Below are 27078 nucleotides of genomic sequence, written 5' to 3'. Positions count from 1 at the left end.
GATCTAGTGGTGAAACAGTGGAACAGGCTGCCCAGAGAGGTGGTAGATGCCTCATCCGTGGAAACGTTCAAGGCCAGGTTGGACAGAACTCTGAGGAACCTGATCTGGTGGAAGGTGTCTCCACCTGTGGTGAAGGGGGGGGAAGTGGATGATCTTTAGAGGTCCTTTCTGACCCAAACCATTCTGTGATTCTATGAAATTCTGGCAGTTCTAGACATTTGAACCAAGTTTTTGAGAAACAACATTTCAGATGCAGGCAGTAACAGCAATGTTGCAATATGACTTCCAAAGCTTGTGAATACAACATTAACTATTCCAATTATAATTAGCTCAAAGACTTTGCCATAGCAGATGATTTCAATCTGGACCTCAGCAAACAGCCTGAGAACAGAGAGTGGACAACAGTTGAAACAATGTTATTTTTGGAAACAAATAATGATCTATGAGTGCCTATTATTTGGGGAGAGAAAAAGAAGGCAACATAAGGATTTATCAACCTCCAACCATTTTCCCTGCTGGTGTAAATATGTGGTGTAAAGACCATTGGCTTTATGTTTTCTTTTTTAAATTAACTATCAATCGCTAGCCACTAGATGGCACATTTAATCAAGCAAACGACTGTACAGCTCTTGGGCTGCACCAGCTTTGTCTGAAGGCAGGAGATGCAACTGAGGTCCTTCAAGGGCTTCAGAATAGCACAGCTCTCATTTGAAAAGTTAGAGATATTTGGCTCAGCTTCTTAATGAGCAAACACATTTCCCACAATCCTTTCCAAGAACATAAAACTCAGCTCAAGTAGTATTAAACAGAAGTATTTGCAGACAGCAAACCCAGAACACAACATTTAGTGGTAATGATTTACGTGTATGAACAGCATTGGTAAAAAAAAAATCAATCAGTGATTGCTAATGCACCGGCCTTAATACTTGTAGGACATTTCATAATAAATTTTCTACATTTTTATTTTTGCCTTCTTACACTAAACTGCATGTTTACTCCATAATTTATTGCAAAGTAGATGTTTTATAACCTTACTATATAGCAGTGTTTTTACACTGTCTTCTGCTTAATGGAGTAAACATCAGAAAAACAAACTGTTTTCCAGTTTGCAAAAACTCCATCACAGCTATAACTCTTCAGTCTCAGCTTTGTGTAATTTGTTCTGCCCATGGTAGCTCTACATGGCACAGCAATATCCCAGTTTATAATTCAAGGAGATGCTCTCATGCATATCAAAACACAGCTATCATCAGAACTGTTTTACTTCACCAGTTCCTATTTCAGTTCTAACCATTATAACAAATTCAAACTTGAAATCAACAACTCCTGAGTGTAAAGCTACCATTGTTTATATCCAAAACCTGTCTTTTTTTTACGTGTAAAATTTTATATGCTTCAGAATTGTAAATGCAGTTTTCATAGGTTTCTATTTATATTTTCATTCACTGAACCAAAATGACCTCTGGGAACTTCCATAGCAGTCAAGTTAAAACAGCAGCCTTAGAGATGCAGATGGTCTGTTCCTGCAGAAGTCCAAAATATCAGGAAGACAGCAAGGCCAAAACCAGTGCTTCTGGTTCCAAAAGCAGTTTCATCGTGCAAGTAAGTCATCTATATATTAGATACGGGAAATAAGCCTTCAATGAAAAAGCAGATCTTTTTCTAAGCTGCTCATGCCCGGCAAACTAAGGGCAGGACTGGAACTCTCTTCTTCTTAGAGAACTGTGGGGTAGACTTTCAGGAATGCTGCCACAATGTCTGAGCCACTGGGAGAGGTAATTCTGTACTTACTTTACTGCAGCTGTAATTGAACACTCAGAATAAAATTAACACATTTTCAACAACTATTAGACAATCAGCTGCATCATACCAACAATAAAGAGTTTTTTTTTTTTCTCTACTGTCTAAATATCTAGCGAGAAAAGCAGTATTTGGAAGGCTATCAGCAACAGGCCCATACACGGACTCAGGTAAGATTACACTCCTTTCCCTCAACTTAGCAGGCACAACTCCAGGCTCTTGGATAACAGTTACTAATTCTTGGCAAGTTGACCACTTGTCTTCAACCAGGGATGGAGGGAGAAAAGAGAGATGAAGGAAGAGAGATGAAGAGAGAGGGATGGTGGAAGAATAAGATGCTTATTTACATTTGTCTAAGCATTGCCAAAAATGTGCTGTGTTTGCTTCTGAAAGGACCCTGAGAAGAGTGAAAGGAGGTGAGAAAGAAGGCCATGTGGAAAGAGTAGGCAATCTTCTAGACAGGCAGGAAATTCATTATAAACTCTGCAGAATGAAGCATAGCAGGGTGATGGCACTACTATCACATCCAATGAGAGCAGAAACTGCGCAGCTGAAATGAGCTACTCCAAGTTGCCTTAATTTCTGCAGCACTGTGCAGTGACCAATATACTATGCATGCAACATGCTGAATGAAAGGCATGTTGTTACCACAGTGCGATAGCCAGAAGTCTCAAAGTATAACCAAGGACAGCAAAACATGATACTAGAATGCCTAACTAATTCAGAATAAATGTCTTTATCTCTTTTACCAAGTGTATATTAGACAACAATATTCTAAATTACTGTCGTGGTTTAAGCCAGCTCCCCGGGGCTCACCATATTGATGCCGGGCGTGGTGGCGTGTGCCTGTAGTCCCAGCTACTCGGGAGGCTGAGCCCGCCGGATCGCTTGAGCCCAGGAGTTCTGGGCTGCAGTGCGCTATGCCGAGCGGGCGTCCGCGCTAAGGCTGGCATCAATATGGTGAGCCCCGGGGAGCTGGGGCACATCAGGTTGACTAAGGAGGGGTGAACCGGCCCAGGTCGGAGACAGAGCAGGTCAAAGCTCCTGTGCCGGTCAGTAGCGGGATCGCGCCTGTGAATAGCCACTGCAGCGTAGCCTGGGCAACACAGAGAGACGCGGGTTCCTTAAAAGAACTGTCGTGGTTTAAGCCCAGGCCGTAAATCAGAGCCACGAAGTCCACTTCCCCCCCGACCTTTCTTCCGTCCGCTCCTGGAGGGACGGGGAGGAGAATCAAAAGAATGCAACTCCCACAGGTTGAGATAAGAACAGTTTAATAACTAACGTATAACACAAATCACTACTGCTGCCACCAATAATAATAATGATAAAATAAATAACAAGGGAAGAGAATACGATACCGCCCGCCGGAAAAGAGAGCCCAACAGAAAGAGGACGTGCCCTTCCGGGTAGCTTCCAGTTACATCCCCCGGCATGACGTGCTGTGGTATGGAATACCTCTTTGGCTAGTTTGGGTCAGGTGTCCTGTCCCCGCTCCCTCCTGGCCCCTCCTCCTCCCTGGCAGAGCATGAGACTCACAAAGTCCTTGGTCAGTCTAAACATCGCTGTTATCAGCTCTGTTCCTAGGCCAAAAGTCAAAAACACAGTGCTGCAACAGCTACTAAGAAGGAGAAAAACTGACTGCTACTGCTGAACCCAGGACAATTACACCATAACCAGCTGCACTGGGACATCCTTCAATACTGCAAATAGATAATTACTTCTAGGTGTGAGTTAATAAAATTCAGATCCTATTTAGTGCAAGTAATCTGACAATACTACTGTCAGCAGTGCTTTAAAGTTTCTGCTTCTTTGAAACTTTCCTTTAAAAAATAAACAATTGCACTTCCTTCAGCCCCAAAACATAGTAGCTTGTTCTTCATCATATGTGGTAGTAGAAAGTGACCAAGACCAGAGACCAGAGAACAAATAGTTAGGAGTCCTAAATTCTGGATTTAGCTGTTTTATTAACTTACTATGTGATCCAAAAAAAAAATTCAAATTTCTGTCCATAGTTCAGTTTTTGTTAAAGATGGGAATAAGGTATTGGTATATCTCGTCTGCCACATAAAGATGCTGGGAGAATTAGTTCATTACCTTGTTTATAAAACACCTTGAACTACTTGCTTAAAAGATGCCATAAAACTGACAGGTAGAAAAAAAATACCACTGAGATTCACAGATAAATGAAGAGGCAGTGAAGTGTGAAAGCACACATATGTGCACATGTTGATCGGCCATAGGATGATAAATCAGCTACATTTCATCACTAGTCAAGATTTATCCCTGGGATTTAGACTATGCTGGGATCTAAGAAGACTTCATATCCCAGGCTGTCCTAGTTACTTACAGTGACAATGCTAACTTTACACAACAGGTGACCTGATGCACAGATGTTTCTGCATAAAAGACTTCAGATGAGTTACCCAAATTTTTACCTGAGAAGGGTATGAGATGATACCCAAAAGAGTCATTAAATCAATGAAACCTTGGTTTACATCACTTGCATGTCCTGGAGCCCTCAAGCTGCAGCACAGCTAAATATTTAATTATAGCAAATCCATAAAGGGCTGTACTGCCAACTTTGTTCCTCTTCTGAGTTCCAGCCCAGCCAGCTGCTGTGTCTATATCACTGTTCTGCTCTGAACAAATGCTTCTTGGTTCTTGCTGAGTGGAAGAACAAGCTGGTTACCCTTTTCAGATCCTGCTGTCTCTTAGGTTTTCAGTATCCCAGAGCAAGATTCTTGCTACTAATCAGTGCATGGCAAATACAAGGGCAGCAGCAGAGACTCACTGTGAACTGAGAAGAGTCAGATGAATTGCATCAAAGAAAAGGGAAAGAAGGATAGGGAGGCGAGAGAGATGTACTTTTAAAGCACCTCAGACTGATTCCTCTAATTTTTTGGTTGGTGGTGCTCATTACCCTCTTCTTTTAGACAGTTGAGGAACGACTGACACAAAATACAGCAACGGAAAAGATAAACTCTCACGTCAGCATTAAGAACAACATTAAACCTATGCACTTCAATTTTGTCAGTGAGCTCAGCCATCATGTGGAGTTCTTACTCATACCAGCCCCACATCAGAGGATTTCCTGACATGATGCTAACACAAGCTCAGCTGCTGTAAAGATGGGTGGCTCCTGTCCTAATACTAATCAGGAACAATACCTCTTTACAGAGGTTGGACTCGATGATCTTGAAGGTCCCTTCCAACCTGGTAATTCTGATTCTGATTCTGAAATCACAGCCCTGCCACTGAGACTGTGCTATTTTAAGTCCTGTGTAGATCAATAGGCTTTCCAATTACTTGACTAAAATGATGGAACAGGCAGGAAATTATTCATGTTTGATGTACTGTAAAAGAAACCATTCTGATCAAGCTGTCACTGTCTTGGGTTCAGCTGTGCTTTTCACTCAATTCGTTCTCATCAACAGCTACTGCCCATTAACTGATTTTGCAGCCACTGGTATGAATAATAGTATTTCCACTCTTGTGCATAGGAAAAAACAAGAATACAAGGTCAGAGACACCTTCACAATCTAAGCTCAAATCTCAAGACAGCCTTTCAATAGACATTAGGATGTAAATAGAATTCTAATTTCCTAGCAGAATGTAATTATACTCAGCAAAATGTTGTACCAGTAATGTGTTCTGGCAAAATGCTTGTGTAAAGGCCTGCAATCATAACACACAGGCACAGAGATACTATGTTATGCTAAGAATGACACCTCCAAATCTGAAAATCTCCAGGCACACATAAAACTTTAATATGAGCAACAGAGAATATAAAGACCCATTTGCCTAGAGTTCATGTTCCAAATAGGAAAGGCATTTGTTGTAAAACTACAGGAGGCCAGTTTCCAACCTTTGCAAAACAGGGTATCAGAGAACAAAAAAATCCTCCTGCCTCTTTCTATTGACTAAAAATAAGTGCAGTACCTCTGTTCAAGGAGTATTTCTTCCCTTTGCTGTTGGAGCACACACTAACACACTGCCTTTTGTTTAGTTATATGCCATGGCAAACATTTCAAGAGAAAAAAGATTACTCGGACTTTCTGTAAATGCAGGAACTAAACAGCACTAGTTCAAAAGCCCACAAAACATCACACAACAGCTGCAGCCAGTTCTCTGCCAGGTATCCAATGTCTTTCAGGTGGCTTACATCCCATAAATAGCAGGGGTATCACACTTCAGATTCATTGGTCTAGTCCTGAGAACTGCCCCTCGCCACAGTAATGGAATAAGTTTAAAACCCATAAGAATCACACTGCTTAAGGAAATGTTGTGGAATAGTGTCTGTCAAGGACTCACCTTTCAAACAAATGACTTAAGTATTATGGTCCAGTTGTAGAAGAAATGCCAAAAGATGTGGATGGGGAGGGAAAAAACCCACCACCAAAAACCTTTGCCTCCACAAGCATCATAAAAATTTCCTTCTCACCAAAGTCTGGGAAATCAGCCTTAAACAGTTTTCAGTGTAATCCAGTGTGCTTAGTAATGATCTTCATTTTCATAGCTATCATAATGATCTCTATTTTCGTAGCTATTATGGATCAAACTCTGCCATCGTACAACACGATGAAACCAACGGAATGTGCTTGCTTACATGGTTGCTGGGTTTCTTCCATAGTACAATGACCTCCTCCTAGCTGAGCACTAATGAGACCCTAGCTGCATCACAGTTGTTGATCGTGGTGTTCAAAAGCCATTTACTATTTCAAGCTGGTAAGTTACCTATCATACTCACGTGCTTTTGTATAGCTATAATTTTTACGTCCCACATACATCAGCAGCTTGCAGGGAACCAGTTCCTCTTTTGTACCAGCTCTGTAGCACCAGAGAGTATGCTCCACTAGCAGCAAACCCTGGTGCTACAGATACAGCCTCTAAGAGAAAAGGGGTTGAGAAGAGGCAGAACGTTTGCGTTTGCTCGAACTACCTCCAGCCACATAGACTGTCAGCATTTATATAGTTTGTCTGTGTTAATATATTACCAGCACAACTCTTCCCTCTACAGAGTGAGCAACACTTAAAGATGTACTTTGGGGCAAACTTTCCTCACATTCCTCTCTTTTAGAAAAAATAACAATCTCCCCCCAAACCAACAGTCAAAATGCAAATTCCTATGGTCTGCCTCTTTTTTTTTTTTTTTTTCTCCTCCTTCCTGCAAATTATGCAACTTCAGCAGAGACTTGGAGAACTTCAGCTGACTACAAGGCAGCTTATATGGGAAGCTGATTACCATGATGGAAGCAACTCTCAGTTCAGCCTCCTTGGGTCATCCATACTCTGCAGTCACCATGCCTTGCTGAGCTGATTTAAAAGTAGATAACATGTCTGGCCACAAGAAAAACACCAATGCTGCTTCCCTTCTCCTGAGACATTTACAGTCACCAGAATAATTCTGAGCAAAAGAACTACCGCAGCACAGGTTCCTGTTCTGTTTTCAATCAGATCACAGGTTTTAGTAAGGACATATTTCATAATAAAAGGAGGAAAGTGAGAACACTGGCTGAACAGCCTATCCCTGACAACAGCAAGCATTATTACAGCCACAGGGTACAGTCTGTAGAAAATGAGGATAAGAATCAGCTTTGGAAGCCTCATGAAATCCTTTCTCATGTATTTTTTTTCTTGTTGTGATCACAAAAAATTCTTAAAAAAGGGAACACTGAGCAAATGCCACATTTTGTTATTTACACTGCAAACCCACAGTGGTGAATAACACCTGTAACCTTTGCATTTCTTACAGCTTCCTTGTAAATAGCTGGATCAGTATTAACCTGGCACTCCAAAGACTTCAGCTTTGCTTCATATGGCACTCAGAAGCCTGAGTTCACAAGCACTGTAAACAATTTGAGGAAATAAAATAACCAGGCATTAGAAAGAAGAACATCAGATAACGTTTTGACAAAAGCAGATGGGATGACAATATTGTATATGCTCTGCTCAAGAGCTAAGACAAGAGTTGTGGATAAATTTATGGAGAATTAGTTAATAAAACCTTCTTCTTAATCTATAAATTGAAGTCTATGAGTTCTTCAAATATATTGTACTTAGCTTGCCAAAAACTTTTTATTAAATGCTCTTGATAAACTGTTGGGTTATAAATTGACCCCTGAAATACAAGCACATTAGATAATTTTTGTTAGCTTTACAGTATTCATTCAGTGACAGCATGAATAACATCATGAATAAAGTATCAAAATCATAATTTATTCCTTCAGTATCTGCTACACACAAACAACTTAGACTGTGCTCTGGTTTAGGTCATATTCTAAGCAAAATGAGCTTGAGACCATATCGGAAGAGATTTATTTTCGTAATAAAAAAGTTATTTTTCTGTGGAAAAATCAGAGACGTTTGTCCAGCTCTATTCATAAAATGAGTAAGGCTAGAAAAGTTTTTGCTGACTTCACAATCCAGTGACAGTAATTAAAACATCATAAAACATTGTGTTCATTCAGAGTCCAGACAAGTTCTGGGCAGTTGGGATTTATCTGGCTACCTACATTCTTGACATACTAAGTAACTGACCAGGATTCTTGCTTTAACTAGTGCCTACATATTGCTTCAAAATCACAGGATGCTTTTTAAGGGTAGGTTTGAGCTTTCTGTTTTACCAATTTGTCCAGATGAATGAAACAGAGTGATTCGGCCACGGTCCACATGCTGCTTTTCACAATTCACACGCTCTAGGGGCCAAACAGGAGGAAATGTGCCAGGACAGAAAACCAGTATGAAAGATGATGACTCAACTTCCTTGCATGTTAAGAGCTGTGCAAAATCAGTTGGTATCAGCTAGAAAAAGAACAAAGCTAGGAAAAAGAGAGGTTCAGCAAATCTCTGCAGTAGCTGCTGCTCATGGGGGCTCTGAGCTACCCTATTTGTAACTCAAGCTGCAATTTCGCTCAGAGAGAAGCTGATTCCAGAAGGGAGAGAGAACACTGTAAACTGGCAACACTAAATCACTATTTGGAGACCCAGTGTGCACATTAACAGCATGGCTATACTCCACACTACTGCTCAACCAGTGATGAAACTTGGGAAGAGCTATTGAGCCAGTCATGTAGAGATAAGAGAAAGACTGGTAATAAGTAACTAGGGTTCATTACGGCACACCATGGTGAACAGAAGTTAATTTTAACTCAGTGAGGATCATGCCATGCTCGCCTGGTTCACGCAGATACTCACGGCCATGAAAAGGCAATTAGAAATCAGCCATGAGCCAGACTGCGTGTACTCTCGTGAGCTTTACAAATGAAAAAATAAGAAGGAACAATGTTGTTATTCTTAGGACTGGCAGACCCATGCTTATATAGGACTTGTTAGCATAAAAATCCCATTTAGCATTTGATGAGAAGACATGCAACTGAAACATCTTTGAGTTCCAAAGGTGAGAATTATTTTTGCTGTCTTTTTTTTAGACAGAACTTTTCCAAACAGCCTCGCAAAGAGAAGATCCAGTTAAGACATATCTACCAACATTAAACTAGGCCATACCAACTAATCAAAGTGTCTGTTCGCATACTTTCTATTGTGGAACAGTAGTCTGGGCATTGATAATATCTGAAGGGATCAAAGACAGGAAGGCATATAGACTACCTGGACTGTACCAAAATTGCCTACATGAGAATCTGGGCAAAAGCACATACAGAACATAACCTGTGTTATTTATAATCAGCTTAAATCAAGCTTTCATCTACATTTGTACAAGTAAGCCACTATCTTCCATTTTTCAGTGCATATATGTGATATCTGCATGCTGAGATTTCACAGGTCATATGAATGCAAACACCGATTCCTAGCTTCCTCATCTTTTGACAGCAGTACTTTGTCAGGAACACTGTGTTCTACCTTCACAGCATTAGGAGATTTATTCAAACTGCCCTATCAAAAAAAGCATCTAGTCCAGAAGAACATGCAAACTGAGTGAGTAGTTTTGGATCTGTTATACAGCCCAGACTTGAGAAGTTTCATGGTTCTCACAACATGAACTCTGTAGTTAGCAATGATCAAAGAAAGACCAGAAAATGCAGCACATCACCTCTTAACTCACATCTCCTGGAATGGAAGATGCCTATTTGTCCTCTGCAGAGCTCAAAAAATGATTAAGAAATATTACACCCTGATGGAATTTCCCTTCCTGGATAGTGAAAGAAAAACAAAACAACAGAAAAACCCAAACCATTCCTTTATGACCAGATAGAAGAGTATGACCATGTAACTATGGCAAAAACAAGCATTTGAGGCCTGTGGAAGAGGAATTGCAAGGGTTATTGAAATAAAGGCCTGTAGTAACTACTTTGCCCAGATTAGTTAGACTAGACAAGGTCTCATGTAATTTACATCAATTCTTTGGTTTGAGATTGCTTTTATTCTCCCTACAACCCTGTATCACCTGAGAAGGCATCATGTTCCCCCTGACTCATGGAGAGTTGTGTTTTATGTTGTAATTTGCTAGAACAGCGATTATGTGCAAGTGGGAGAATTTCACAAGCAAAATGTCTTGTCAGTGAAAATAGCAGCTTTACTCCTACATTCACTTAGCAGCAGGAGGCAGAAAGTATCCTGGGGTTTTTGAATTATTGTTGAAATGAACTCCAGATGCCTGCAGAAAGACTGCTAAATACGTACTTAATTGCCAGTTTCTTTTGTCTTAGCCACACTGCTAAACAGCCTTCAAACAACAGCCTTTGATACATTCTGAATTCTTTATTAGCACCTTCATGGAAAATTAAATGGCACTTGTGCAAAGCCAGAGCACAATAGCATGCCAGTGCTTATAAGCAATGTCTCTGGAAGCCTGTCTTGGGTATTCATCTTCCTATGTGTGGGAAGTTTTCTTATAAATTACAGTCTTCCTTTTACATTACATGCACACCAATTTTATATCTCTCAGTTTTTATGCTAGAAAAATTTGCATTTTTATGTAATATTAATCAGGCACCAAATTTTCCTATTTTGACTATTCAGCGAAGGAGAGCAAAACTATGCTTTCTGGCCTGCTGCCACTCCAATGACTCATCTTTGCTGACATGCAAGCTAATGGGGTGAAGATTTAGAATTGCTGTTTCATAGAGAAAAAGGAATTGGAGAGACAAGCTTATACATCCCATACTTCATCCCTGCTAACCCTGACTCCCAGAGGCAATGCACACAGTACTGAGAACTATGAAACTGCCTCTGGACTATCTGTGTTTATAGGTGTATGTAGAGGTAACAATTAGAAGTACATACATCAAGGTTTTGGTCTGGAAGTAAGTCTTAAAAATCAAAGATCACATACACAATGCAGAACCATTTACATATTCAAATAAATAAATGTGTCCTTTTGTTGATTAAGGGAGAGGAGAGGCAGAGGGATTGCCAGTGTAACCACTCCATCTGTGACACAGGAGCACACAGTCAGCTGCTGCATTACTGTAATACACAATCCCTCTGCCTTCACTACCTTCGAATGATCTTTTCCATCCCAGCAGTAAACCTCACCCATGGCTGTAGCCTGCTGCCCTCACTAACCCAATATTCAGTACCAAGGAAGCCAACATCAATACAGAAGATACTGTGCAGCACTCTTTCCTTTCTCTTTTCCCCAGATCTACTTGCTTGGATTTTTATCTTGCTTTCAGTACTCTGGGCCAGTGTTACTCTGTAGAGCAGGATTCAGACATGACTCAATCTAAAGTGACATGGAAGTGCTGCTGTCACCTAATGTATACAGGTACAGGTGGGCACATCCAGAACACCAGCACAAAGCCACAGCTGTAAAGCAGGGCTCACGATTTGGCATTTGCTAGGTAACTTATCACTACGACGGTAATCACTTCTTGGACTTTGCCAGTCGGATGGCATGAGATGTGTATTAGGGACACTTGCACAGCTCCATGATGTCTGATTGCCACTAGCCATGTCAGTCTTTAATTCATAAATTGCCTAGTCCTAGGCAAGGACTTCCTGCACAGTGTCACACTTGGCTGCAACACTTCACAGAAACAACTCGAGACAGCATGAACCTCAAATTTCTGAGTTTCAGTTCCATTTATAAACACAGTGTTATTTTAAACACTTCAGGTGGAAAGCGTGGACTTTCCAAAACTTGAATACCATAGTAAAGATATAAAGGATGAGAATATCTGGACCTTGCTGATTTTCGGGTGTCTAAAGAGAAAAAGCACACTGGGCAGCTGCTTCTAGTTAAATGTGTGAAGACTAATGATCTTCAAAATCGTGCATTCTGAGCACGATTAATCTGCTCTTTGTTGACCATTCAGTAAAGCAAGCACATAGCAGTGATCTGGTCAATTTTGTGTTTGAAAACAAAAATTTCAAGTCAGCAGTTCCTCTTTTGCTATTTGAAATAATACAGAGTGAAGTTTAAATGCTGGAGTCACAGCTAAACACATAAGGCAACTCACAGAATCACAGAATGGCTGAGGTTGGAAAGGACCTTTGGATGTCATCCTGTCCACTCCCCCTGCTCAACCTGGGTCATCTGTAATAGGCTGCCCAGGACCATGTCTAAGGCTTTTGAGTATCCAAGGATGGAGACTCAACAACCTTTCTGGGCAGCCTGTGCCCACGCTCAGTCACCCACACAGTGAAAAAATGTTTCCCGATATTCACACAGAACCTCCTGTGTTTCAGTTCATGCTCACTGCCTCTGATCCCGGCCCTGAGCACCACTGAAAAGAGCCTGTCTCAGCCTTCTTTACACTCTCCCTTCGTATATCTGTTATATACACAGATAATATCTATCCTAAGCTTTCTCTTCTCTCACTGAACAGTCCTACCTGTCTCAGTCTTTCCTCAAGTGAGAGGTGCTCCAGTCCCTTAATCAATCTTATGACCCCTTTGCTGGACTCCCTACAGTAGCTTTGTACCCCTCTGGTTCTGCAGAGCCCAGAACTGGACATAATACTCCAGTTGTGGCCTCACCAGGGCTGAGTAGAGGGGAACGGTCACCTTCCTTAGCCAGCTGGCAACATCTCTCCTATTGCAGCTCAGGATACCATTAGCTTTGCCACAAGGACACACCGGTTGCTCATGTTCAAGCTGGTGTCCACTGGTATCCCCAGTTCCTTCTGTGCAAAGCTGCTTTCCAGCTGGTCAGACCCCAGCATATACTGGTGCAGGACTTTACATTTCCCTTTACTGAACTCCATAAAGTTCCTGTCAGCCCATTTCTCCAGTCTGTTGAGGTTCCTCCTCTGGATGACAGCACAACCTTCTGGTGTATCAGCTGCCCCTCACAGCCTGTAACATGAGCAAACTTGATGAGGGTGCACTCTGCTACATCATCTACTTCATTAATGAAGATGTTGAATCTGACTGGACCCAGTATTGACCCCTGGAGTACACCTAGACTTCATACACTGATCACCACCCTCTGGGTCTGGCTGCTCTGCTAATTTTCAATCCACCTCACTGTTGCTCATCTAGCCCATATGTTACCAGTTTCTCTCTCAGGATTCTCTGTGAGGCAGCGTCAAAAGCGTTACTGAAGTCAATGTAGATTGTATCCACTGCTCTCTCCTCATTCACCAAGCCAGTAGTTTCATCATAGAAGGTTGGTCAAGTATGACTTTCCCTTTGCCTATCCCTTTGTGAAACCATCCAGTCATCATCTGACTGCCCTTCCCTGAAGCAGAGTCATGTATTGCAGGCTCCAGTGGCAGAACTGTGCTGGTAGAATTGGGTTGTCCCTCCATTTCTCAATATAAAACAGAATGCAACAGACAGATGAAATCCTATGAGCAGGAGTGCCACCATTTTTCCTATCTGAGATGATGTAAGTAGAAAAATACCTTACTTCCTTTACAAAAATTCAGTGAATGGTGAAGTTAATTTTAAGGAAAGACTGAGGAAAGGGATGCAAAGATGTTTAAAAACTAAATAATGGCTCACAGGAGAAAATAACAAGCCTTTTTAAACATGCAGTTTGTTTGTCTATCCATTTTGTCCTTTTGTCAAGGTCCTTCACCAACTCACAGTGCAGAAGGGACCAGGCGTTTCCACGTTATCTTTGGAGTCATTAAATGCTAGATGACTCTACATTGTATTGTTAAGCAGAGCTGATGACACAGCTCCATAAGGGCACCTTGGTCTCATCCTGTTTGCATTAACAAAACCCCAGAGATATCACTATAGAGGATTTGAAAGGAAACTGTGGCAGAGAGGTTGATATTGGCATCTGTAAATCCTCTGCGTGCTTAAATAAGAAGCTTGGTGGTAATCCCTCTAAATAAAACTCTGCAAAGGGTAGCACTGGCATTCTTGGAGCATCCCTAAACCAGAACTGTCACTGCCTTCTGATGCTCTCAGAGGGATACAGATATTTGGGTTGGTTCTGATCATATGAAACAAAGGATGCATCCAGAACACAAAAGAGCGAGGCCAATGCCTTTTCCCAGCCTTCCTCATATACAGGGCACGGGTTACAGAGAAACTTGAATGGGTTTCTACAGTGAAGTACACCAGTGTATTTCCTAACTCACCAACTGCCTTCTGGATGTTGAAGAGCCTAGCTAAACAATCAAACATCTATGTCCTGTTTGTGTGCATGGACGTGTGTGTATCTAGAAGAGAGAGTATGTGCACATGGCAAGCAGCTGCCTTTGTCTGGTAAGAGATGAGAAGACAGCAACACCTAACTATCTTATAGATGTATTACAGAGCTTCTCCAGGGCCCCTAATTTAAAGGGAGCATTGAAAAGGAGTAGCTTGCAGCAATACAATCTGCATGGCAGTAACATCCTTATACCAATTTCAGTGGGCCAGACTCTTTTTATCTCAGTATGTTTTTCTTTAAGCTGAACACGTTTACAAAGTATGTGCTGAAAGCTAATGAGAAGATCCTACCTTCAAGCTTAGCCTCTGATCAGTGTTGTCAGTGACTAATACTTTATTTCTCTTCTAACTTCTTGCCAACACAGGCGACCAACTGCTAACCTGAAGCTATGTGATCTCCAACCCACTTCTACTTTAAAAGCAGCAGAAACCCCATATGTTTCTTGCCTAGCACACAGTAAACACAACGGCACTATAGCAAATAGGCTATTTCAGCACCTGGTTACGTCTGAAACTCTCCTTAGTGCTTTGAGACACAGAGCAATTTCCATGAATCATGTTCAATTACAACATAGTTATCTCCAAGCTTGTTTGATGCTTAGCGTTTAAGGAAAACTATACGCTTACTCACCATAAGGGATATATACCAAGCCTACTGACGATGAAGACAATGGCAAATATAAGGAACAGAAGGTCACTCAGTTTTTGACACTTGCAATAGTTTGCCATTTTGGCAGCCTGCAAAAGAAAGAAACGTCTGTTTACTTCTGTTAGGACAACCGTGTTCTCCCGTATTGTGCGTAAGCTGTAAGAAAAAGACATAGTTTTTTTATGAAATCACTAACATTTTCATTGAGCCACCTCACAGGTGACCTTGTAACTCTTCTCCACCAAGCTGCTGGAAAATGTCTTCTTGGAAAAAAACCCCAGGCTGCATAAAACCAGAATACATCTCTCATTTCTTCCTTCCCCTTTAATTTCCTTTTTGAAATCCTACAAGTTCAGATTCACAAAATTTTTCTAAACCTTTTCTTAAACCCCACTGTGCTTATGCCAACCTCTTTACCTACCTGTGTCTCACCTTTCCAGTATGCTCCACTTGCATTTTCAGCATTCATTCATCTTCCACCTGCTCTATGCTCTCTGTCATTCTTGTCTTTGCCATATATAAACTTTGTCTCAAATCTCCTATGTTCTCCTACAGCATCTCTTCTTCCTTTCCGGCCTACCCAGAACAGAGTCCACCTCAAAGATTATACCCCTCCCCTTCAAATATTTTTCCAAGTCTCTCTTCCCCTGTCTTTCCAACTTTTGCTTTCCAACTTGTTCTCTATGCCTATTTTTACATGCCTCTCTCATTTGCCTTCATGCAGTCTTCTGACTCCTCCTCAGCAAAGGAGTCACTAATTACTCTTCACTCAAACTGCTCATTAAAACCCAGTCTTCCATGAAGTTTCTTTGCTCTCTTCTCCCTGAAGAAAACAGTATGTACAAGCGAATTTGTTGTAAGACATCTATGCTGCTTCCACAGCATTCATGTACATAAGCAGTTACTTATTTTAAAACATCTGCTTCCAGGCGGGGACAGTCTTTCTGCTTTTTGTCAGATGTATCTATAGAATCACTGCATATGAAGTACAGGAAGTACATGAAGAACTCGATTTAGTGTCCACTTAAGTAATTGGGAACTCTTTCAAAGCTCCCCTCCTAGGGGACCTGTATCCATACTGAGAAGATGCTTACTCCTGCAGAATTTCCAGAGGGCTAGGAGGGAGAAAAATTACCCAGCTATGCAGACAGAACACTATTCTGAATGCAGAATTCAAACCAGAAGATTTCCTAAAATGGTGACAGGCACTATTGCACTCTGTCTGACTTTTTTTTTGGTATGAACACACTGAATCTGAAAGGGCTCAGTGCTCATGTTAGCCAACCTGGATGACAAAACCAGCCTGCATTGCTGGATGTTACCTAATTTATGCAATATTTCCACTGAAAACCTGAATATAAAGGATATTCCTCACTAGCAGAAAACAGGGTAGGAAGTGGGAAGCTCACAAAACATGAGGAAAGCCACCACTAGTGCAAAGAAAACATAACCCTTCCAAATCCGCCCTATATTCCTGTGGACACAAATGAGTTTAAGGGAAAAATAACACTTTGGTGCCAACATGCAAAGCAGAAGAGTCACTAACACTTTGACTTTCATGTGACTGAAAGTTCACATATGAATTCTGGATGTATTTCCCTGGCAGCAGTCACAGTAATGTCAGCAGTGTATAGGAGTACATCTTCCCCCATATGGCACCAGGACTACGACTCACTGCCCTAGCAGAAGAAAGCCCATTGAGTCACAACAGCCCTCCTAGTAAATGTTCGTCAGGGCTTGTGATTCTCTATTTTACACTTTAGTATTAGTATTGAGCATTAGTATTTCCAGTCAGAACAGACTAACAAATAAGGACCACTGAAGTATGTGCCTCATGGAGAAGTGTATTTGCTGAATTTTTGTAAATCACGTGAGAATACTAGCAATTTCTCCTTGTCTTAGCCAGTGACTGAAAAGAGGAATTCAGCAAAAATATGTATCTCGCTGTGTTCAAGGTCAGGTTTTAGCTAGCCTATTACAGCTGCTCTCCAGTGGTTTTATAGTTCCACAAATACTGCTCTGATCTGGAATGAACTCTTTTGAGTATGTCATTCTGCTGGTAAGAAAAGAATTAAGAAAGTTTCGGTAAACCCACAGCTAGCACAATGGATCTACACACATTGCTAAAACAGAAAAATAAACCTGTAAAGATGTAATTATTTCCTACAGGAGAAATCCAGATTCTCTGTTGCTTTCTGAGGCTGTCATGTGCCTTCTAGATTAAAAAAAGATTAAAAAACAAAACCAGATTTACAGCACTATCAAATCAGAATGTCAGGATTTTGATTCTGCAATAGGTGACACACACACACTGAGGCTATATTCTTGCATAACAGGATTTTTGCAACTACTTTAATAAAAAATCATTTTAGACAAAGTTATTAGCTTTGGTTTGATTACAGACAGCCCAATCTCATCATCACCCAGAGCTGTCTGAAAACTGATGCAGGTACAGGATGATACCACATCTAAATCGATGCTATGGAAATTGCAGACCACCTTAACTTGAAATAATTCCAATCATCCCTTCTTCTCCAAAGCCAGTTGCTTAATACTGCTATCTGGATGCAGAGGCATGGGAACCTGGAAAATCCTGGGGACCAGAGGTCAGCTCACTGCCCATACACAAACAGCCATCAAATTGTTCAGCACTCTCTGCCTAGCAAAGCACAGCAGGAACAAACTGTAACACCCTGATTCTCTTGGAGACAGTGTTATCGCCCCAGACACCATGTCACAAGGGTCAAGAACCAAAAGCTTCCATCCCACAGTCACCACCTTCCAGATTTTGCAACTTCTGACTTTATCATGTTATATTTCACATCTGTGTAACTCTCCCTGGCACGCAATGCATTACCAGTCTCTGCTCTTACAAGCAACTTATCAAAGGACAAACCAGCCTGAAGTCATAAATATGCACAGCTACAACTGTAATATGTTTTAGCAAGGAAATACACTATATAAATCACCATTACCATGTTGATCTGAACTCTTCTTAGGAAATATTCATTCTGCATTACAAATAGATTCTACCTAACAACACGCTAGCTCTCTGAATAGTGAATGCCATGTATAGACGCTGATAATTTTCTCACCTCTAGGACAACATCAGCTGCATCGTGGAGACATAAGGTCAAAGTTCCCACTCGTGTCAAATTGGTCACGTATGAGAAGGTTATCAGGGTGACTGTTACAATGTGATGGGTAAACATGATGCCAAAATCCTAGAGCAGTGGGGGAGGCGGGGGGGAGGGAGGAAAACAACCAATGAAGCAAACAGTGAGATTCAGTACTCTTACAGAAAAATGCATGAATGCTTTTTAAACCCAGCATTATGGTTGTATTACATAAAGATCTTGTTACATAAGTGCATTAAATACCCAGGTATACATTTCATTCACAGTGAATAAAATAATCATTGTATGTTAATAAAATGAAAAAATATTACCGAAACTTAGGCAATATTTACACTTCTCAGTTCAGAGTAATTTAACCTAATGAAGTAAACATTTGTGGCTGAAATTACTTTGCAAATGCAAGTATACATACAGCTCAAATTACACCATATTTTTTATGCACCAAGCAACATAAAATATGCAAAATAATGTGGCATTCACAAGAGTTCAAATAGCAGTAAAGAAATGGGAAACACATTTCCACATAACTAGGAGTTATCAGCAGTCACCTGCCAAGCACAACTGAGAGCTTTCACAGAGCCAAAAATCCCAGTACCAGTTTTTTGTTTGTTTTTAATGAAGCTGCTTTGTTTTCACACTGTAACAGGGTCACAAAAGTCTTCAAATGAGCTGGTTTACTTCCTCCTACTCAGATCTAACCTGCTGCTGCCTCCTAAATGCTGCAAGTTAGCTGGTCTCTAGATCAGTAACTCTGAGCTATTTGGCCTATTGAAAAATATAGGGAGCAACAATGCTCTTGTAACATCACATTCCCAGGTACATACCAAGGGGCAGGCAAAACAGAAGGAACAGAATGCCTCCCTGGCCTAGATTCCCAGACCGGTTTCTGAGAGAACACAATCCACAGAGATGAGACTCTTCCTTGCAAGGCATTAACTCAGTCAAAAAGAAGTCTTGCTGGAGTTTGCTGAATTACCTGCACAGCTTTGAGGAAGTGCTATCAAAACTCTGAAGATAAGATCACAGTCATCATTTGACTGGGGAGTTTTTCCATACACTGGGTGCAAAGTCACTACCACAGCTCTCAGCAGAACTAGTAGCTTTTACGTACAGCTGTCTGAAAGAAGAGAGGTCCAGGCAGCCTGCTCGGCAAGCATTCTGGAAAGTGGAATTTGGCTTCTTGGTAGCTTTCGTGGGCCAGTTTTGTTGAGCTAAGTGGCCCTCAGCAGAGAAACCAAAACTGGGACCCTGCAGTCTTTAGAAGGGCAGCACCTGGTTTACAGAGGGACTGAAGGTACATGTGTCAGACAGAAGGGCCTTACGGAAAGTGCTGATGAGCTTCCACTAACACAGAATCAGCTCCAGAAAAGCAGCAGCTGCAGTTGCTGCCTGCTCGGTTTCTCCAATATTGGGAGGAGTAACTGCCCAGTGTCATCATACCTTTTTCTGGGAATGTAGCAGGCATATAGCAGGCACCACTATTTTCAGTGATGTGCAGTGCCATTGCCTCTCAGTACCAGCACTTGACTTCACTGCAATGTACACCTGGAGTCTGTGGAAAAACCTGCATCTTGAGCAGTCTCACAAAACGAATAGGGACAGGACCTGCTTTCAGCCTTTCACTTTACGTTTAATGCTATCAGGTGCTATAACACAAAGCTGAGGGGGAGGAAAAAGGAAAGTGGAATAAAAAAACAAAAAAAGACTAAAAGCAGTGAACCATATCCTATTTTGGTACATGCTCAACATTTCTCAGCCAGGTTATTTAATCCCCAGCAGTGTGGAGCACAATCAAATACATTCATCAGTCATATCAAGCCATTGCTTTAAATCCATTTTCTTAAAGCACACTGAACAAAAACAGAATTAAAGGCTGCTTACCCTTCTAAGAGTCTTAAGGGAAGGCAGGGATGTGGCATCTTAGTCATTTCAGTAACTACAAACCCACACATGGGGACCATTTCACTATACCATAAATCAAAACAGCAAAGCACCTACCTTAATCCTTGGGATCATAAATAAGCTGCTAGCATTGCCATGCGGCAATACTGCAGCCTAGCTCTTTACCTGCTTCAGCTGCCAGTGCTATGGCACTGTTCTTCATTTTCCTTCTAATTATATTAGCACATAGGCAGTCCAAACAGGGGAAGAAGTCAAGTAGAAAATCTCCTCTGTTTTTATAGCTGACACATTCGTGTTCTACAAATATGAGATTTCTAGTCCCTCTTGGGAATTCTTCAAGGCACTTTGACAATATGGATTATTCCTAAGCAGCCCTAATGCTCTTGGGCAGCAGTCTTCCGCACTTCTGCATGAAGTCTACTTACAGAAATGCTGCCCAGGGAACTCCTTCTCTAATAATGTTTCTTGAAAGACACAGTTCTGACTCTGCCAGCTCTGAAAGAGAGATGCTGCAATGACCTACTGAAAACTGCTAGATAAAAGTAGCAGTGATATAAATAAGACTACTTTTGTAATTCTGGTCCTTTATTTTCTGTTTACTCTTTAAATCAGTAGCTAATACTACGCTTTGAAGGTGTGACCTGTTAGATTTTAATTATATGTAAGGGTAACAAATACATGGAAACTAATGGTACAAGTCCCCATAATGTCAAGAGGTACTTGTGTTCCCAGATTATTCAAGCACTTTCACCCATACATGGCAGAAGAGCAGCTGTACAGGAATGGGCTTTTTCTTTTTTAAAGTTTATTTCAAACTGTGTGTTTGCGCAAGTTACATTTATTTAAAGCAGATTTATAGCCTCCAGTTGTAACTGATGAAGGATGTCATGTGCCTATGTCATGAAAATACATGGCTAAAAATAGGAGAAAGAACCTACTCCTGACACCATCAGTGGGAAGAACACAGATCAGACAACAGAGCAACTCCGTGGGTCTCAACATGTAGACAAACCTCCTGGGATCAAGGCTTATGCTGCCCACGTTTGTTTAACATGTCACATTCACTGACCAGCTGCCAAGTGGCAATGGAGCATTAGTGCCACTGAAGAGCAAAACATCTTCATTAGTCACCCCAGCTCCTGGAAATGGGCTATGTTAAGAGATCAGCAAATGAAGGGAATATTACCAGCTAAAGGTTTCAACCATTACAATTCTAGTGAAGGTCTGCAAAATGTACACAATCTAAATTCCTTTCCTTTGAAACAAAAGAAATCAGCTCTATGAAACTCATTTTTTTTACCAAGTTTGAAGAAAGAGATCTAGGATCCAAATTCAGTGGAATATAGCATACATTTTCTAGAATCAACATGGAATATTCAAGAAAATTAGCAGCTACAGATTATTTCATTTTAGAAATGAATGAACTGTCATTAAAAAAAAAAAAGGTAAAACACAGAAGCTATAGGAATTGCCAAATGCTTGGAACTAAAAGGTGTGAATTGACAGAAAGGTCTCCTAGATCTTCCATGAACCTGTTAAAACACTGTATAGAAATTTTATATATACCCATAAATATACCCATCAAATACTTTTTTATCAAACAATACTTCAAGTATCCAGAAAGCATGTAAATAAGCCCCACAGCTTTTAAAACTCATCAGGGTCTTGTGCGAGTAACAAAATTCCCTTATTTAAGTTTTTATTCTGTATTTTACAGGAGTATGGGAAGCTGGAGAGAGATGATAAAAAACCCGAATCTTATTAGGTTGCAGTCTTTGAAAATGAAAACCCTTATGCGTAGAGCACCACTACAACAACATAGTATTTATGAAGCAAACAACATGCCATTATAAACCATAAACGTTAATCTACTCAATTCACTGCCTTAATGCCAATAGTAGGTATGTGCAACAGCTTAAACTGCTTGCTCACACCTCTTCAGCCAAGCAGAGATAATCTGGTAGAATTTATAATACCTAAATAAAGATAAACAGGTATTTGAAAGTCAGCAAAACAATTGGAAGTAATTTTAAAGTCATGAATTTGCTATTAGAGAGGAATAAAAGATGGAAAACAGCAAGTACATTTCTTTTGAGCTACAGTGAGTAAAAGACCAGTGCTGAATGCTGGTGCTTTCAGAGAGGACCTACAGCACCCCACCCTGAGAGAAACCTGGCTACATAAAAGTGGCTGGCTGAATTCCTGCAGTGCATGAGGCTGCCAGGGCACTTTCGATCATCTAAGACTACAACACAGCTACTGCTGAATTTAAAGTATCTAAAATGATAATCAAGATTTACATAAAAGTATTCTTCTAGCTGTAACGTGAAAACATCAACAGGTTTCTCAGGCTGAGAACTGTTAATCTGCTTTGTATAAGCTGTCATGAAGTATTACAATAGCACCTGATATTAGCTGGCAAATTTCCTGCTTCTTTAGTTAAACACGGCCTTATTTGACAGGGGCGCTGTTTCACACATTGCACATTGGGCACACTAAGAGGTTTCCACATTTTTTAAAAGAAAACCTGTTCTTTAAAAGAGAACTTAGGGCGCTGCAAAAGCTGGTGTCTGTCAAGCTTGTACTACTTTTTATCCACTACTGTAAGCTCCCAGTGATAACATTTTTCAACTCGTGGGTTTCCTTGACAGCTTGCACTTGCCCCTGGCCACAGAGCAGTTTTACTATGTGACACCAGCACATGGCTGCATTTCTTGAGTCTGATCATCCTAGTTAGCTATTTTGCTTACACTATAAAAAGAACTGCCTTCACAGTTCAAATCGGTCAGTGATCTAATAGGTTATTTATAAATATGGCATCTTCACTGTCTCCTGCAGGGTACTTATAATGAAAGGCTCTTGACTTGCTGTCATTGCACTGCAGATATTGTGCTCCTGCTCTCTGCTGGAGTTGGATGTTCTCAGACACAGCAGATGCATGGGTGTCATGGTGTTTGTCCCATTTGTCACTCTTTCACCTGGTGCCTTGGGTTCAAGCACTGCAAATCTGCAGCAGGGGTGTTACTTAGCTGCTCGTGATCCACTTCCCCACCTCCATCTCCCATTCTATTTCCACAGTAGGCTGCTGTAAAGTCTTCCTGATAACTAGTACAAGTCGTTTATATATTACTGAGAAACAGACTTGCAAAAGGTAGTTTACTTGCACCTGTACAATGGACAGGATAGGGCTTTAGTTCTGTGCACAGCTCACCAGTGGGAGCAAACTCCCCTGATCACAAGGGAAAAAGCTACAGCATTTGCTCATGAGACGTGTTACATGAGAAGGGTATTACTGACCCTCCCAATGGCCCTTTTCAGAAGTGTACTTCAGCGCTGAACCTAGACGCTGTTCAGGTAGCCTCCAATTACTTTTCAATGTGAGCAAAGCAACTAGTCAGAACAAGAATTAAACATTCTTTAAAGATGCATTGTGCTACAAAATTGCAGTACTGTTGCAATGATGTTACATTTTCCTCTCCCTCAAGAGGTACACAAAGAAAATTGAATATAATCAATGGCACAGTGCAGAGGGCTGAACACGAATGTAGGGGGACTGATTAGACACAGTACATTTCTGCACCAATAACCTGAACAATTCTGTAACATTGTTGCAGAGGTTTGGTTTTGGTTGATAAATCCACAAATTTATTCAATATTGCTGGCACCTGCAGCTGACATATATTAGTCAATGTTACTCTTGATTTAAATTCATCTCCTGACCATGGCAGAAGGGGTTGGAACTAAATGACCTTAAGGTCCTTTCCAACCCTAACTATTCTATGATTCTACAATTATACAGCTCTGTTGAGCAGTGGTTTTCTGCAGCTCTGTTTTTTTAAACATTGAAGTTGTACTCATGTCAAGCTCATGATGAACAAAACATTTAGCATCTACATTGATGTAAGCAAAGGGTATACATGCATTTATCCTAAATTGGTTGTTTTGCTTACATTTTACCTTCCAATATGGATTTAAATTTTGTGGATGTTTTTTTCAGAAGTAGAAATCTCAAGAATATTTGGAAATTCAAATAGAAGGGTGCTTTTCTGTATACGTAACTCTGTGTGGAAGACAACTTCCTTCTGCAAGTAATAGAGGAGCCGACAAGGAGAGGTGCCATGCTTGACCTCGTGCTCACCAACAGGGAACGGCTGGTTGGAAATGTGACGCTCCAGGGCAGCCTTGGTTGCAGTGACCACGAGATGGTCGAATTCGAGATCCTCGGGACAGTAAGAAGAGCGTGCCACAAGCTCACTGCCCTGGACTTTAAGAGAGCAGACTTTGGCCTCCTCAGGAACCTGCTTAGTAAGGTTCCATGGGACACAGCCCTAGAGGGCAGGGGGGCCCAAGGCTCTTGGTTGATATTCAAGGATCACCTGCTCCAAGCTCAGGAGTGTTGCATCCCAACTAGAAGGAAGTGCAGCAGGAGGGCCAGGAGACCTCCTTGGATGGGTAAGGAGCTGCTCAGGAAAATTCAAAGGAAAAAAGAGGCTTATAGAAGGTGGAAGCAAGGACAGGCGGCCTGGGATGAATACAGGGATGTTGGCCGGAAAGCTAGGGACCAGGTGAGGAAGGTTAAGGCCCAGTTAGAATTGAACTTGGCTAGGGATCTTAAAGATAACAGGAAGGGATTCTATAGGTACATTGCAGAGAAAAGACAGACTAGGGACAACGTGGGCCCTCTCCGGAAGTTATCAGGAGAACTGGCTACCCTGGGGATTTGGAGAAGGCTGAGGTTCTTAGTGACTTCTTTGCCTCGTTCTTCACTGGCAAATGCTTTGACCACACCACCCAAGTCTTGGAAGGCAGATGCAGGGACTGAGAATGAAGACCTTGGGCCCACTGCAGGGGAGGATCTGGTTCAAGACCATCTTAAGAACCTGAATGTACACAAGTCCATGGGACCTGATGAAATCCATCCGTGGGTCCTGAAGGAGATGGCAAATGAAGTTGCTAAGCCACTGGCCATCATATTTGAAAAATCATGGCAGTCAAGTGAAGTTCCTGACAACTGGAAAAAGGGAAATATAACCCCCATTTTCAAGAAGGGGAAAACGGATGACCCGGGGAATTACAGATCCGTCAGTCTCACCTCTGTGCCTGGCAAACTCTTGGAGCAGATTCTCCTGGAAGGCATGCTAAGGCACATGAAAAACAAGGAGGTGGTTGGTGACAGCCAGCATGGCTTCACTAAAGGGAAATCCTGCTTGACCAATTTGGTGGCCTTCTATGATGGGGCTACAGAACTGATGGACAGAGGCAGAGCAGTTGACGTCATCTACCTGGACTTGTGCAAAGCGTTCGACACTGTCCCACACAACATCCTTGTCTCTGAATTGGAGAGACATCAATTTGATGGGTGGACCACTCGGTGGATAAAGAACTGGCTGGATGGCCGCACGCAAAGAGTTGTGGTCAATGGCTCGATGTCCGGCTGGAGACCAGTAACGAGTGGTGTCCCTCAGGGATCGATGTTGGGACCGGTCTTGTTCAACATCCTTGTCGGTGACATGGACAGTGGGATTGAGTGTGCCCTCACCTCAGCAAGTTTGCCGATGACACCAAGCTGTGTGGTTCGGGTGACACACTGGAGGGAAGGAATGCCATTCTGAGGCACCTCAACACGCTTGTGAGGTGGGCTGATGCCAACCTTATGAAGTTTAACCATGCCAAGTGCAAGGTCCTACACCTGGGTCGGAGCAATCCCAGGCACAGCTACAGGTCGGGCAGAGAAGAGATTCAGAGCAGCTCTGCGGAGAAGGACTTGGGGGTGTTGGTCAATGAAAAAACGAACATGAGCCAGCTTCAGTGTGCGCTCGCAGCCCAGAAAGCCAACTGTATCCTGGGCTGCATCAAAAGGAGCGTGACCAGCAGGTCGAAGGAGGTGATCCTGCCCCTCTACTCTGCTCTTGTGAGACCTCACTTGGAGTATTGTGTGCAGTTCTGGTGTCCTCAACATAAAAAGGACATGGAACTGTTGGAACAAGTCCAGAGGAGGCCACGAGGATGATGAGGGGACTGGAGCACCTCCCGTATGAAGATAGGCTGAGAAAGCTGGGGCTGTTCAGCCTGGAGAAGAGAAGGCTGCATGGAGACCTCATAGCAGCCTTCCAGTATCTGAAGGGGGCCTACAAGGATGCTGGGGATGGACTGTTCATCAGGGACTGTAGTGATAGGACAAGGAGTAACGGGTTAAAATTTAAACAGGGGAAGTTTACATTGGGTATAAGGAAGAAGCTCTTTACTGAGAGGGTGGTGAGGCACTGGAATGGGTTGCCCAGGGAAGTTGTGAATGCTCCATCCCTGGCAGTGTTCAAGACCAGGTTGGACAGAGCTTTGGGTGACATGGTTTAGTGAGAGGTGTCCCTGTCCATGGCAGGGGGGGTTAGAACTAGATGATCTTAAGGTCCTTTCCAACCCTAACTATTCTATGATTCTATTCTATGACACAAGATTCCCAGGAGCACACTGTGGTTCTGAATAGCAGATAAGCTTATTCAGGACATCCTGGACACTTCATTTACTCTTTTCAGACTTACACTTCTGCTAAAATTCTAGTAAACAGTGATTTTTCCATTAATATAGCCTACGATCTATTCTATGATTCTATGTTTCTAATTGACAGGTGAAGGAGGCACATAAAATATTATAAAATCCTTCCAAATATTTTAGAAAAATAATTTTCCAAATTTGAAAAGCCTGCAGGAATAGGTCAATGGGCTGTTGTTACAGAATGATTGTTGTGCTATCTGTTCTGCTACGGACTAGCACTTTCCTTGGAGGAGAGAACTTGGATGAAGGAATAAAGAACTGGGTGAAACTGACACTGGAAAACAAATTTTTACCATGCTGGAACTTTATTTTCTTCATTAATAGCTCCTTAATAGCAAGGATCAGCTACTTGAAATTTCATAACGGTAAAGGCCAGATTAAATGTAACATAATTTTTAATATTAAATTTATCCCTGTTTATACCATCCTTTTGCAGAATAAATTAAAAACCCTCACAGATCTCACCAA

At 41.6% G+C, this 27078-nt stretch overlaps 1 protein-coding gene across 1 annotated transcript in view; it reads right to left on the bottom strand.

The window, feature by feature from the left end:
- Positions 1 to 27078, bottom strand: part of CERS6 (ceramide synthase 6) — a gene marked incomplete at both ends in the record, with an annotated part of 122040 nt that overhangs the window by 5584 nt on the left and 89378 nt on the right. Inside the window, 2 exons of the mRNA XM_080621875.1 lie at positions 15002 to 15108; positions 18115 to 18243. Coding sequence (XP_080478001.1) covers positions 15002 to 15108; positions 18115 to 18243 — 236 coding nt within the window. The remainder of the gene's footprint in view (positions 1 to 15001; positions 15109 to 18114; positions 18244 to 27078) is intronic.

This window comes from Psittacula echo, assembly GCF_963264785.1.
Source record: "Psittacula echo genome assembly, chromosome: 6".
Lineage (NCBI taxonomy): Eukaryota > Metazoa > Chordata > Aves > Psittaciformes > Psittacidae > Psittacula > Psittacula echo.
The sequence above is the reverse complement of the archived record's forward strand: the minus strand, read 5'-3'. Positions and strand labels throughout refer to the sequence as shown.